The sequence below is a fragment of the Protomyctophum parallelum genome (assembly GCF_964188405.1).
Source record: "Protomyctophum parallelum genome assembly, chromosome: 1".
NCBI lineage: Eukaryota > Metazoa > Chordata > Actinopteri > Myctophiformes > Myctophidae > Protomyctophum > Protomyctophum parallelum.
Window position 1 is genome coordinate 80,884,639 of NC_139697.1, and position 14,706 is coordinate 80,899,344.

The 14,706-nt window shown below is 41.8% G+C and overlaps 1 protein-coding gene across 4 annotated transcripts in view; it reads right to left on the minus strand.

Annotated features, from left to right (window-relative positions):
* tmem132e (transmembrane protein 132E) overlaps positions 1 to 14,706 on the minus strand; it is a 426,995-nt gene that overhangs the window by 52,085 nt on the left and 360,204 nt on the right. For all 4 annotated transcript variants that reach the window (XR_014569810.1, XM_083774312.1, XM_083774311.1 and 1 more), the window contains one exon: positions 10,557 to 10,700. Coding sequence is in view for 3 of the 4 variants with exons in the window: in XM_083774312.1 (XP_083630438.1) it covers positions 10,557 to 10,700 (144 nt within the window). In the remaining variant the exon portion in view is untranslated. The remainder of the gene's footprint in view (positions 1 to 10,556; positions 10,701 to 14,706) is intronic.

Genomic DNA, 14,706 nt, shown 5'->3' on the forward strand with positions numbered 1-14,706 from the left:
TTCAGTGTGCGATGTAATAGATCACATTACTGATAGGGGGGGAATTGTTTACAGATGGTCTTGGGAAGTTGGGTTGGGCACTAAAGTATAGGCTAATTAAATGCTGTAGTACAATCATAAGTATACCATTGATGTGTGATGTAAATATGGTGGTGATATTCTGCCTATAAATGGAAGTTATTGAATATTTTCAAGTTCGGTGTTGCACTTTGTAGACGGTCCCTAACCGCTCACCGTCTGCCGCCCATGGAGATATAAGCTATTAAACGGTGAACGCGGAGGTTGGCTTTTTGGGCTTCAATTCAAAGCAAGTTGTAGTTTGTTCTTTATATAATCAGGATAAGAATTTGATGTTTTGTGTGATTTAGGAACGTGTCTTTGTCATTGCATCTGTCTGTATGTATTTTGTCATTGTGTTGTTCCGATCACGGGATCTGTCTTCTCCAAACGTCTCCATTTGGCCACCCCGAGACCCCGACAGATAAGCATTCCGTGATTCCGTTGTGATCGTGCTGTTCAGTGTGTCACGCAGCCACGCTGGGTGCGCGCAGGGCTGTAAGCTGTCGTTGTCAGTGTCCAGGGTTTGAGCGTGCATGTAGCCCATGTGTAATGCACGGCGGAGGAGGGGGCGGACAGTGTAGTTGGAGCGGCTGCAGTCCTGGCTGTGTGTCGCTGATCATAAGCCCAGAAACAGTGTCCTCGGAGCGGCTGCAGTCCTGGCTGTGTGTCGCTGGTCATTCACATCCAACACGGATACAGAACAGATGCTCCGACGGGGCTGGGTTTCACTTCCTACGTCACACTACAAATGGTGACCTATCGAATTATGCGTCCCACACCCGTCCCACCCCCTCCACAGGCACACAATTCTTCAAGTTACAATTCTCCATGTGACAGCTGTCAGGAGGAGGCTGTTTCTCTGGCGCTGTTTCTCTGGCGCTGGTGTGTGTGTGTGTGTGTGGTGTCGAAACAGTGTGTGTGTGTGTGTGTGTGTGTGTGTGTGTGTGTGTGTTCACGTTAACATGCCTCCGTCCAACTGTCGGAGCTTTCAGGTGCCTGTGCCACGCAACCCGGCCGCGATGCTTCCCCAAAGAAGAAGTTATGTCGACTGACGCAAGAGTAGCTGTACTATGGGACCGAGTTGTTTTCCTCATGTGGGTCTGATGCATAGGTCTGATGCCTGCCTGGGGGCGGTGTGAAAAAGGGGAAGTGCGTTGGAGAATGCAAGGGGAATGTTGCGCCGGAAACTGTGTCCCAGTATTAATCTGTGTCCGTCCCAACATGCATTTCACTGGGGAGGCATACTATCATCCGACGGAGCGAGGTGCGCTGCGGGTCGGGAGAGGGTTGCGGTTAGGTTTAGGTGTCTGCCCCGGGGGAGGTTAGGGTTAGGGTGAGGGATGAGGTAGGTTGTCGTTCGGACCAATGCTCCGTCGGATGAAAGTACTGCGCTCATTTCACTGGTGACAAGTGATTTGCGGGGAGATGAGTCCCGTGGGATTGTGTGGTGATGTAAAAACAATATCTGTACACTAAATATGACAGTTGCGTCGGTAAAATGTAGCCTAGCCGGATTCTGGGAGCGTGCAGATTTTTTTTGGCATGGAGAGATGTGTGCTAATAGTGTGGCTCAGTCGGAGATAGACCACGGACAAATAAACGGGTTTTTATTCACTAATAAATTCATTATTAATCTTATTGAAAAAATGGCTTCGTTAAGACCTCCATATTATTATGGTCAATGCCTGTGTGAAAAGTGGGAGCGATTGGTGCAGGCAATGAGGATATACGGTGGTGTTTCTGACATTCATTCATTCAGACATTCGGTTAATTATAGTATGATGATGATATATATATATATATATATATATATATATATATATATATATATATATAATTGTGTGAAATCTTGAAAAAATATGACTTTGCTATTGTTGTTCTTTTTCTGAAAGATTTAGGATGAACATAGGATGAACATAGTCAGCAGTGGTTAGAGGAGTGTGTTCGTGAGTCGTGACTGTAAAGATCCCAGCTCAATCCCCACGGACCGGCAGCAGACATCTGGGTGGGGAAGTGACTGACCATGCACCACTTACTCCTCCCCCACCGCCGCTGAAGTGCATCTGAGTAAGGTGAAGGCACTGAGCCCCAAACTGCTCCAGTGGAGCTGCTCAGTGGCCTACAAGGCTGTGGTTTTACTGGTAAGCTCCCAGGTTTTATTGTGTGCGTAGATTAAAAGTTTCAAAACGTCAGTGCGCGCGCACGTGTGTGTGTGTGTGTGTGTGTGTGTGGCTAGCACCACTAAAAGACTGATTGCAGTAGCCCAGTGGTACTCAGCCTTTTCTCTATCAGGTGACAGGGCCCACTCGATCATCTCAAAGGCTTTCACAGCCCACCCACCTGACCAGTGGTCAAATGGGTGGCCCACGTGCATATCAATCAATTGATAGAAATTGGGTGAAATACTCCTTTATGTACAGTACTTGAGTAAATGTACATAGTTACTTTACTCGTCAACGAGCACATGGAGCAGCAGGACATGACACCCACATTTCAATGTGAAGGACACGTACGGCACAGGGCATTGGCACTGCAAGCAGAGCCAATGCCAGCTCGGTGACATTCACATTCTCACCACAAAGGCATGGCTATAAGCATGTTTTCCAGACAGAAATGGTAACTTTTCCAGTTGAAGCAGTAACAGGGGTCTCTCCAGCTCTTTAATAAACCAATGTCAGCCAATCAGGAGAGAGTACCCATTATAAGCTTCAATTCTATAGTGTTGCAGTTCAAAATGTGTCTGTCGTCAGTTCCAATGTCACTTGTTTAATCTGGATCCTGTGTGAGTTCTCTAATTGGATATCCGACCTGAAAATGCACAAACACTCTATAGCAATGAGTACAGAATATAGAGCTATTTAACACTTATTTTAACAAAAATAAATCACTTAGGCCTACCATACTTTTAAATAGAACCCACAGGCCGACATAAAGGACGACTTCACCACTTTTCAACCTATATTCATATAATTGGTCCTCACTAAAATAGCAAAACATAATAATAATAATAATATACTTGGCCTGTGTCTCATAGGAGGGATGTGGGCAGTTCAGAAACCCATCTTCCAGTGACATCATCGGTAGGCAGATTTCTTTTTTAAACAAATAATATTTTGATTGTTCTTATCGCGAGAACGATGGCTGCCATTATTGCATTGTAACTTTTCAGGAATAGAAAGCCAGCCTGCAGTTTCTATTAGCTTGGATTCCCCATTGATGATGCCACTGGAAGACGGGGTTCTGAAGTGAGTGCGGAATGGCCTTCGCGTTTGAGTAAATGGTCACACCCCCCAAGTACAGTTTTAGACTCAAGAAAACTTGAGCCACGAGAGACACCTCAGAGCACGCTATAAAGCGCGCAAGTTGCCGTGTCGAACGTTGCGAAGTTCACTTAGCCAACTCTGTTCACTTAGCCAGATAGTAAATCAGGTCAATTTATTAAAGAAATTGTGATAACGGATCTCCAAGCCGACGTGTCACATCACAGCACATTGTGAGCTTTTAGATAATCTATTTTAGGTACTTTTCAATAAAATAGTCAGACCGACAGACAGACCGACAGACCGACAGAGGCAAAAACATAATCCCCGCTCCCGGGCCATTCAGCGTGGCATACAGTATATGGAGACACTAAGTTCCTGTCAGACATCTATGATATACGGCAACACTGTATTTACGGCTGATACAAAGGCTTGTATCAATATTGGGAATGGGCTTTGTAACTGTTATGAAGCATTTCTTCATGCGTTATGAATGTGTTGCTAAGCTCGCTTCAACTGTTACTAATGAGTTCATTTAGCTCTTATCTGCTAAATGAGCCGAACCCCATTAGCCTGTTGTTGTTGCTGAGATTGATGATGTTGAGTTTGAAAATTATCTGTGGCTCTGGTGTTCTCAAATTTGCTGTCTTGCCTTCTGGAAGGTGTCACGGGCCTAATTCAACACAGCATCTGCTACTACGGGAGGTGAAGTGACTAGTACCGTAGAGAAACATATGCACCGGTGTATACCGTATAGCTGGCTATAGTGGCTACCATTTGTTTTTCTTTTCACAGATTCCCTTTGAAATATGACCTGTGGTGAGTACAGTAACGATATAAAAACCTGCTATTTCTGGTCTGCATGAACAGTGTGAGGTTTGTTGCCGTTGAGAAATGGCATAAAATGGGATTCGCAGCACAGCTGCTGCAGTGGCATCATTTATAACTCCTGTTGCTAACTGCCAGTGTTCTGATGGACTTGCATGAACGTGCCAACTTGCTGTGGACAATATAAGCGTCAGTAAGCTAGCAGAGCACCCAACTTTATATTATGCACCAGGGTTAACAACAACTCAACAAAATAGCCAGGGCCAGGAATTGAACCTGGGATTTCCTGTTTCCTAGGCATCCTCTCTCTCTCTCTCTATATATATATATATATATATATATACCCATTCAGCTACATGGTCTTAACACCTGAAAGGACCACTTCACCACTTTTCAACCTATCTTCATATAATAGGTCCTCACTAATAATCATGATAAAATGGCACGATTTTTTCTACTCAGTCTGTGTCTCATAGGAGGGCTGTGGGCAGTTTAGAAACTGTCTTCCAGTGACATCATCATTAGGCAGATTATTTTTTAAACAAGATTTGTTTTAAAAATAAATTGATTTTCATTATCGTGAGAACGATGGCTTCCATTTTCGCATTGCAACTTTTCAGGACTAGAAAGCCTGCAGTTTTTATTAGCTTGTATTCCCCATCAATGATGTCACTGGAAGACGGTTTCTGAACTGCCCACAGCCCTCCTATGAGACACAGACAGAGTAGAAAGAAATTGCGCCATTTTTTCATGATTATTAGTGAGGACCTATTATATGAAGATAGGTTGAAAAGTGATGAAGTGGTCCTTGAACAGTGTGACTGCCTTCTCCCTCTGTGCCATTGTTAACCGGGACTGCAAACACGCTTCAATGCCCACTTAATGTGACCTGGACAGCACAACTGACCAGACGGTTTCTTTGTGACACAGGAGCATCCTCCAGGGCGTTTACTTCACATCCACACAACCCTCCCTTCTTATTTTCCCCTTCTACACTTACAGGGGGCTCTGCTAAAAGGTGAATGTGTCAACACTGATGAGGCGTGGACAAGGGAGGCTTGCTTTAACCCACACACGGCAGGATGACCATGGGCACATGTGGACATCTGACACAAGGCTTTATCTCCATCGTCACATATATGAGGTGATGGGACTCACACAGCCTGAGGAGAGAGGAGGATTGGGTGTGTGGGTGGGATGTCTCTTGCTCTTGTGATAGAGGGAGGTCCTCTCTCTCTCTCTCTGCCTTCTCCACACATTGCACAACTGTGCCTGCTTGCAGTCTGAGCTCAACCCTAAGGCACTTGAACAGCTATCCATGGCCTGCACGTGTGCACCCACACATGCACTGGTTTGATACTCGCGGCGTACGTACGTGCACACTGCACATGCATACATAAAAAATACATGCATGCACGCAAATGTGCATGCACAAGTGTCTATATGCACACTTGTATTTATGTGTGTACTCGGTTGTGCACCTGCCTGCCTGCACACACGGTTCACCTATCTGCCAACATTGACATATACTGTGGCATATTTATTTCCTTTGGACGGGGAAGAACAAGTAAACAAATAAATAAATAACAGTCTGCTCAAAGAAAAATGAGTGCAGCACATCCTTTTTCAAAAGTTGGGAACAAATTGCAACAATGGCAGGTTGGCAATTATCCAAATGGAAGCAAGCTGGGGTGGAAACAAATCATTGTTCAGGATAAAGGTTTACAGAGTAATCTATCTTCAAATGCGGTTTAAATTCCAATCTCGGGCACCAGTGCCATACAGATATGACATTTAACTAAAGTGGACTGCTGTGGGCAAAATATATCAGCGGAAATAAGACAATTACAATTAGAATAGGTTTGCATGACTGCCGTGACTTTGTGTGCCCTGTTAAAAAAATACAAAACAAAACCTTTTCTCCAACATTGTGAGTATTTTTTCATTATTTTGAATGCTTTGTTGGACTGCCAGGACCTGAATATTTCCTGGACTTGGAAGGTCAGAACCTGAATAAGTCTCTAAACGTTTGTGGCAGGGGCAGTGAAGCTAACTCACTCGATATTGCACAGCCTTGCCTTTAATGGTTGACAGAACATGATGTGAAGCTAAGGAACTAGCCATCCCATATAAACACCTGTTCGGCTGTTCCAACTCTCTATAGTGTGGTCAACCCAATAGCATGCAGAAAATCCTCTCTAAAAAACCTATAAAAGATATACACATTTATGACTGTGTGCAGTGTCATTTTGATCTCTGCCCCATGAAACGCTTTGATCGAATTATAATAAAACTCCTACTCTCTTCGGTGAGCCCCCTGGTGCCTAACTAATCTGCCTGCAGACTCATGCAGAGCTAAGGATGATGCACCAGTGGTTATGATCAACCACATTTATGAGCATCTCGAGGGTTTTTTGTTTTTTAGCAGTGCATTTAACATGACGCAGCTTGTGAAATCTGAGCGGTGAAGCCAATTCCATCAGTCTTCTGACGGAGCAGCACAATAAGCCCCAAGGACTTTGTTATGAATATTTTTTAAATTGAATATGCTGTATGAGAATCATGGTCTTTGACCTCACTGTGTGTTTTAACCAGGATTAGATTTGATATCGCCTTCTGGTGATTAATTTTTTATCACCAGTGGGGCTATGTTTTATCTCTGCTTCTGTCCAGACTCAATTACATGCTCACATACATTTCTGATTATGTTTAATAATTTAATTAAAACTGTAGTTTAACTACAAAATAGGCTATTTCCTATTGGGAAAAGTTTGCCAACATAAAAAAAGAAGAAAATGCTATTTATTTTTTGTAATAAGAAAATAGCAACCATTTAATATTGTTTATATGTTATATGTGTTGTTATAGGTATGTATATGTGTATATGTATATATATATATATATATATATATATATATATATATATGTATATACGTATATAGATATATTATATATATTTATGTTGTATTATATATTTATGTTCTGTTTGGCTACTGATCTCCATGCCCTCCTGCTCTGTCTCATGATGGTTGTGTTCATCCTATGCTATCTTAACACGATAGGCCCCCCAATCGTTTTATATACATTGCCCAGTCTGGTGTATGTGTCATTGTTATGTATGTCTTGTTTGTCATGTCTATAAAAATCTAATAAAAACTAATATAACAAAAAAAAAGAAAATAGCAACCAAAAAAGGCCACTTTACAAGCTCACAACCCATCACTTTGTGATGCATGGTGAGCTTGTGGATGGGCTATTTTTGCTGTTTGTCATGAAGAAGCACGTTGCGCTGCTGGGAGGAAACCTCCTAACTCCACTTTTTTGCATACATCAGTGCTATTAAACACCCTTACATCTGTTTCACAGAATACAAAACTCTGATGCTGGCATTCAAAGCAACCGAAGGTATGGCTCCCCCATATCTTGCAAGTATGATTGAACCCTACAAACCCTCCCGCGCACTCAGATCAGCCAACGCAGGGAAGCTGGAAGTACCCTCACTAAAAACGCCGGGACAACACTCCACACGTCCCAAACTCTTCTCCCTTCTGGCTCCAAAACTGTGGAATGCACTTCCCATTGCAGTCAGAACTGCAGCATCACTCCCAATCTTCCGCCGTAGCCTGAAAACCCACCTTTTCAGACTCCATCATGGCCCATAGCACTTACCCTAACCCCTTAGATAGCATTTCTGTTGGCTTAGATAGCATTTGACACAGACTTATAGCATGTTATGTAGACAGCACTATAATTGTATTGTATATAGTCATAGCATGCCATAGTACATATGTATAGCATAGTAGTAAATATGTATAGTTTATATGTATAGTGTATGTATAGTTTCATTATATAGATATTCCACTGTTACTTTCTTAGCTTACGCATGTTTCATGATAAATGCTTTTATGTGATGTATTCCCATGCTTTTGTTCTTGCTTAAATGTAAGTCGCTCTGGATTAAGAGCGTCTGCTAAATGCCTAAATTGTAAATTGTAAATTGTTTCGAAAATATAGAACCAATGGAAAGTAGTAAGAAAACGCTTTGGACAAAACCTCTTAACTCCATTGGACCTGTCAAACTGGCAACTAACTGGCAACTAACTCCACCACCTCTCCCCCTCTCATGCAAGTAATTGACAATAATATAAAGGCAACAACACCAACTTTGATGAGGCAGTATTGCTTTATCAAAATATACGGTTTTCTTAATTTCCTGAAAAATGAACATTATAGAGTAAAGCCCCATTCACATAGCAGAAGCTAGCTTCTGCTTTAGCTTCATGGTCCCATGTTATCTCTATGCAGAGCAGCTTTTGCGTTTTGAAGCTTGGAATGAACAGCTTTTTTTTTCTTTTGCTTTCTTTTTTTCTCCCCAAAACTCAACTTGAAAGCTGCTTTGAAACGCTGGAGCTTTTAAAAGCTGGGTGTAGCCAATCAGAGCACAGCGTGGTTTGAGGAGGCGGAGTTGAGATCATTTCACAAAACCATTTGCCTCTCCGAAAGCTGTCCGGCCCGAATCTAAAAAATAAACTTTTTGAATATGGGCTGTATATGAAATATGAATGGATATTTGGCAAGACCATAGCAGATTTTATCGATAGAAATGAAAGTTTATATGAGAAACAAGTTGTCGAAGCGGTGAAAACAGGTTGTGTTCCGTGTTCCCACTGGATTGTCACTTTTTCTGGGGAGAATTGATCCTTGCTGCGTTCTGAATCGATAAACCAATGGCATATGATATAGATAAGATTTATTTGAGGGAATCATTTCAATTGGTTTATTGCGTTCATGTAGGCCTATCGATGAACCTCATAGCAAAAGTTGAAAGACAGTAGATAGCCTATATTTATAGATAGATAGATAGAACACAATCCCCGTGTGTGTGTGTGATATTGAGCGCCCGACACGGGGACACGTGTGTGTGTGTGTGTGTGTGTGCGCACGAGAGATATCAATAATTGATATTATATCAGTTGTATGATATGCATGCGGACATCCCTGATCCGACCTGTCCTGAACTGAGGACTGTAAATGATAATGTGCAGTGTGGAAGAGCGGTCTCCTACTGCCACATAGCCAGCCGAGGAGGGTCAGTGACAGACAGACAGCGCCGCGGGGGAGACTTGGGACTGAATGTCCGGAAATCACACGTAAACATAAGCTGTTTTAATTGCTTTTACGACGTGCTGTATATATACAATTGTATTTATACGGTATGCTCATGCTAAATCAACATTAACATTACATACAGAGCCGCTATATAAAAAATGCCCGGAGGGTTTCGCTCGAGAGGGGGAGAGGAGAGCTGAGTGCAGGGGGGAGATGAGCACTGAAGACTGGGGAGGATTGAGATCCGGTCCGTTCGGTTATTTACAAACAAGTTTACCAAGATTATATTATTTATTCATCGATAAATAGGTTATGTAACTAAATATATAATTATTTCTCCTCTACATTCGCTATTTTACATTTTAGACTTTCAAAAGCTGCTAAATCTGCTAAAAAACTGCCTGTTTTCTTTCTCATCTCAAGCCAGTCCAGGCAGCTTGAGTGACAGGTACCTTGTACACGCCCACTTTCTCAAAAAAAAAGCAGCTTCAAAATGAGTTTAGCTTTGCTTTCTTTTCTAGCTTTTTTTTGTCTGAACGGGGCATTAGGCGGTTTCTTCCTGACAGCAGGGCTTACTTGAGCATTGTGATATTCTCCAGCATTATCTGAAAAGGCTGGACCATAATTGGCCTACAGGCTGCGGGCCATTATCTGAGGTCACTGCATCTTCTCAATACCCACAGTTTTCAAAGTGGGGTACATGCAGGGGCGTTACGCAGACAATGCGACTGCGGGGGTGCTGTAATATGTCATTTTAATTTCTGTTTTTTTTCCATGGCACCAGAACCGGAGTATTTTGCGCGTACAGGACACAGTTATGAAATAAACAGAAATACATTACGATTGTATTTGACTAGAGAAAATAATGTGTAATCACATCCCCCGTTGTGCTTTGTACGATGCTGTGATTGCTCTACAATTTACTTAAAAAACCAAAACAAATGGGAAGTTGATATTATCTTCAAGCTTGCATTCCGTGCAGGTCTGAGTGATGATTGTTCTGTAGGATTGTTCAACGTATCAGTGAGAGAAGTGTTTTAAAACCCATGATATGGAGCTATTACTGCTGCTTTTGTCGCTTTATTGATTTAGATGTGGCATTTCGGGAATTTGCGTCCATCGATTCATAAGGGAGACACGGCAGAAACTGAGCTATAATAATGATGTTTTTAAGCTCTCGTGGGGTTTTAACAGTCGTGCTGCTTATTTTTTTCTTTCCCTCGCCTAACAGTGTCAGAGGGACAGATTTTCTACATGAACACCAGATTGTGGATATTCAGGGAATTGATTTTACTCTACCTTAACAATGTCTTCATTGGAGGACTTGCACTGAACAAAGGATGATATGTCAGTGACGGCTCCATTCATCTCTATGGAGACCATCTTGACAGGAATGGCCACAGTGCGCCCGGTCAGGATGGCTGTGTTAATGATCTCGGTGTCCTGCGGAGAGAAAGTCAGAGACATTTCACACGGAGCTGTTTGATGGAAAGAGCTCACTCCCCATGGTGTCATTTTTTATTTAAGATTGCAAATGATTTCCAAAAGTTTCCATTCCCAACATTTTCGTGCAATGGCAGACCTGCTTTCATGTAGCCGAGGTCCTTTTTCAATGGATTCTGTATAATCACCTGCAACATTGCAAAGACTATACAGCAACAAGCCTTATATAATACCTTCATGTCAGCAAATTAAGAAAAGATGCAGCAAAAGATGAAGTTAGGCACAGCATACTAGTTTGCAAACTAGGCACAAACTTCAACAATCATTAATCTGAAAATGAGTCTTAGCACTGTTGACCCTCCTTCACTGTATTTCAATCACTTGGTTTAACTTACAGCCTCAAAAAAAATTGTACAGTTGCATTTCTGTAACAGAAAAGTTTTTAATTAGGCATTGTAAATACTTAGAGAACAATTTGCCATTAAGCATTACATCTGAACATACATGAAGACTGTGGTAAATGGTAAATGGTGCATTTATATAGCGCCTTTATCCAAGGCGCTTTACATAGTGCATTACATTCACCCATTCACACACACATTCATACACCGATTGCGGCAGAAGCCGCCATGCAAGGTAACAACCAGCACATCAATTTGGGGTTCCGTGTCTTGCCCAAGGTAGACAGGAGGAGCCAGGATTCGAACCGGCTACCCATGGATCATTGGACAACCTGCTCTACCTCCTGGGCCAGTGGAATTTAGATATTTCTAAACAGAGGAATTTATAACTAGGATTGAGGTAAACTATAACAAGACATGCATTACAATAACTGCATTGGAAAAACATGTTTGATGGGGAGAAAATTGTGACATGCTTGCCAGAATAATAGGTAGGCATACATTTACAGTAACACATATTGAAAAGCTGTACAGTATGACAACGAATCAACATGTGGGGAAACTAAATGGCAATAGCTGGATATAATAATGTAAAACCATCCACATGTTTATTTTGACTGCTCTGGAAAGCAAATATCCAATTAAAATACACGCCTTCAGTTGAAGTGTGAATCCATTCATTATTATTGTGTTATTATATATATTTTGTAGTAACACAACGAATTTGTATTTGCTGGGTGATGGCATTAACAGGGCCCATGCAGAGAGAGTCCGGGGCCATGAACCATGGACATTTCCCTAATTCAACACAGTGAAAATAAAAGATATGTCAGGCCCTCATTTTTAAGGTGTAATAAAGCAGCAGGAGAAGCATGTGAGAAATGATGCCCATCCAGTTTTTCATGGCTTCCTGTGTATTCACACTGAGTGTGTGATATATGCAGCAGTGAGATGGCTTCAGCCCAATGAAGACTCAAGCACAACAGCATAAGTCTGTTGCAATCATCTTAAGGTTCACAATATCTGATTTGGTTTATGAAATGCACCTGAATTAACTCATAAAACAAACGAAAAACTAAGAAAAGATTTGGGTTGTACTCACCATACGTATATACAATGCAAAAGTTGGAATCAATGGAATTTTATGAATGAAATTCATGAATTTCATATATCAAGATTCAATCTTACATGTAAATTAAAAACTTAAAACAATAGATGCTAGAGAGGGAAGGGATAAGAGAAGTGAAACTAGACAAAGTGCCAATCGGCACAGGTCTCCACCAGGGCAGGTCAGGTTGTGGCCTCATGGTGGTGCTATAACAGGCTGTTGAGGAAGATTTGGGCCGGAGGTTCGTGTTGGAGGGATGCAGGTACAATGTTTTTCCATGTGTGCATACATAAGTTGTATACAGATCGATGCAGTTATAGCTAAAAACAGGAATTGGCCTGTTATAGCGCCACCGTGAGGCTGATTTTGAGGAAAAAATTGTGGCACACTGTGTTTGTGATTTGTGGCCTTTTTTCGAAATGGACGAATCGTGTGAGCTTTGGAAGCCAATCTTAGCCAATCAGGATGGAAGATGGGAAATGGTGGCACTCCGTGTTGATCACATGACTATGGAGATAGTGTATACCGATTTGCGTGAAATTTGGATAAAATCTGAAGGAGTAATAATAGAAAATGTGTTTTACATATGTCGGCCTCCTGGTGGCGCTATAAAGAGCAGATGTGAAAAATTCCAGGCAAAGGTTTTTCCTTGGCCTCTAGGGAGTTGGCATACAAAGTTATCCACAGATCCGTGCAGTTAGAGGTAAAAACACTTTTCGGCCAGTTATAGCGCCACCTTGAGTCTGAGTTGAAATTGTTCATGTGGCATTTCGTCCTCGGCCTAGTGGGAATGTGGGTGCACAATTTCACGGAAATCACGCGATGTGTTCATGATTTGCAGCATTTTGTTTGAAACTGAGCACTCCTGTGAACTTTGGAAGCCAATGTTAACCAATCAGGATGGAGTGTGAGAAATCTGAAAGACCGGTTTCGTTGAATGGCTCTAGAGAGACTGTGTACCAATTTGCGTGATGTTTGGACAAAATCTGTAGGTGTACTGTGCAAAAACTTGTTTTGCACAAAGCGGCCTCCTGGTGGCGCTATAACAGGCCGTTCTGGAAAGTTTGGGGCAGAGGTTCATCGTTGGCATCCAGGGAGTGTGAGTGCAAAATGTGGCATCGAGCGGGTTAACGGTGGCTGAGATTAGCTGCTCACGGACACACGGACGGACGGACACACGGACACACGGACGGACGGACGGACGGACACACGGACGGACGGAGTGCAAAACATACTCTCCCCACATGCCTTCGGCCTGGTGGAGACAATAACTTGTGCTGAGAATAACTATGTACTCCTTCATGCACTGGGGACCTTAGAAAGTTGGTGGAAAACATTTTACTGCGAAGATGTGTGTACAGGGCTTTCTCAAAAAAAAAGTACAGTACAAGTAAAGTTCATTTTCTTCCGTAATCTAATTCAAAAAGTAAAACTTTCATATATTCTAGATTCATTGTGCTTAAAGTGAAAAAAACATTTATAATACAGAAGATATCTGAAAAGTATGTTACTTTATGCACTCAATACGTGGTCTGGGCTACTTAAACAAATTATTTCATCAATGGGATGTGAGATGGAGGTGATAAGCCTGTGGCACTGTTGAGGTGTTATGGAAGCCCAGGTTTGCTTTGATAGCAGCTTTAAACTCATTTGTATTGTTGAATCTAGTGTCTCACACCTTCCTCTTGACAATACAACCTAGATTCTCTGTGGGGTTGTTCAGGTCAGGCCAGTCGGCTGGTCAGTTAAGCACAGTATACCATGGTCAGTACACCAATTACTAGTAGTTTTGGCACTCTGGGCAGGTGTGAAATCGAGTTGGAAAGGAAAATCAGCATCCCCATAAAGCTTGTCCAGAGTCAACACAATCATCTATTAGGATATTTGAAAGCACTGTGTGCTTCTGTATGTAGCTAAGCTTTATGAATACACTGATTTCCTTTTCCAGCAGCACTTGGCACCTGCCCACAAAGTCATTGGTGTACTGACCATGTTATTACTGTGCTTAACTGACCAGCCAACTGGCCTGACCTGAACCCCACAGAGAATCTATGTTGTATAGTCAAGATAGATAGATTCAACAATACAAATGAGTTTAAAGCTGCTATCAAAGCAAATCTGGGCTTCCATAACATTTGGATTTTCATGAGCTGTATGACATAATCATCTAAATTAAAACGAAAAAGGTTTTAAATATTTCACTTTATGCGCAATGAATCTAGAATATGGAAGTTTCAATTTTTGAATTATATTACAGAAGAAAATTAACTTTTCCACGATATATATATATATTTTTTAGAAGGCCCTGTATCTGTAGTTTACATATCTTGAGAACCATAACCTTTTACTTTATGAATTTCAGTCAGCATAACAAAAAGGTGAATGACGGAGCTGACCATTCTCAGTGTCTCATGTAGCTACCCGATTAAGTAATTATGGTAGGTACGTTTACAAAAGCATGCACATCACACCAGTTTACTGCTCTTGTTTCCTCGCC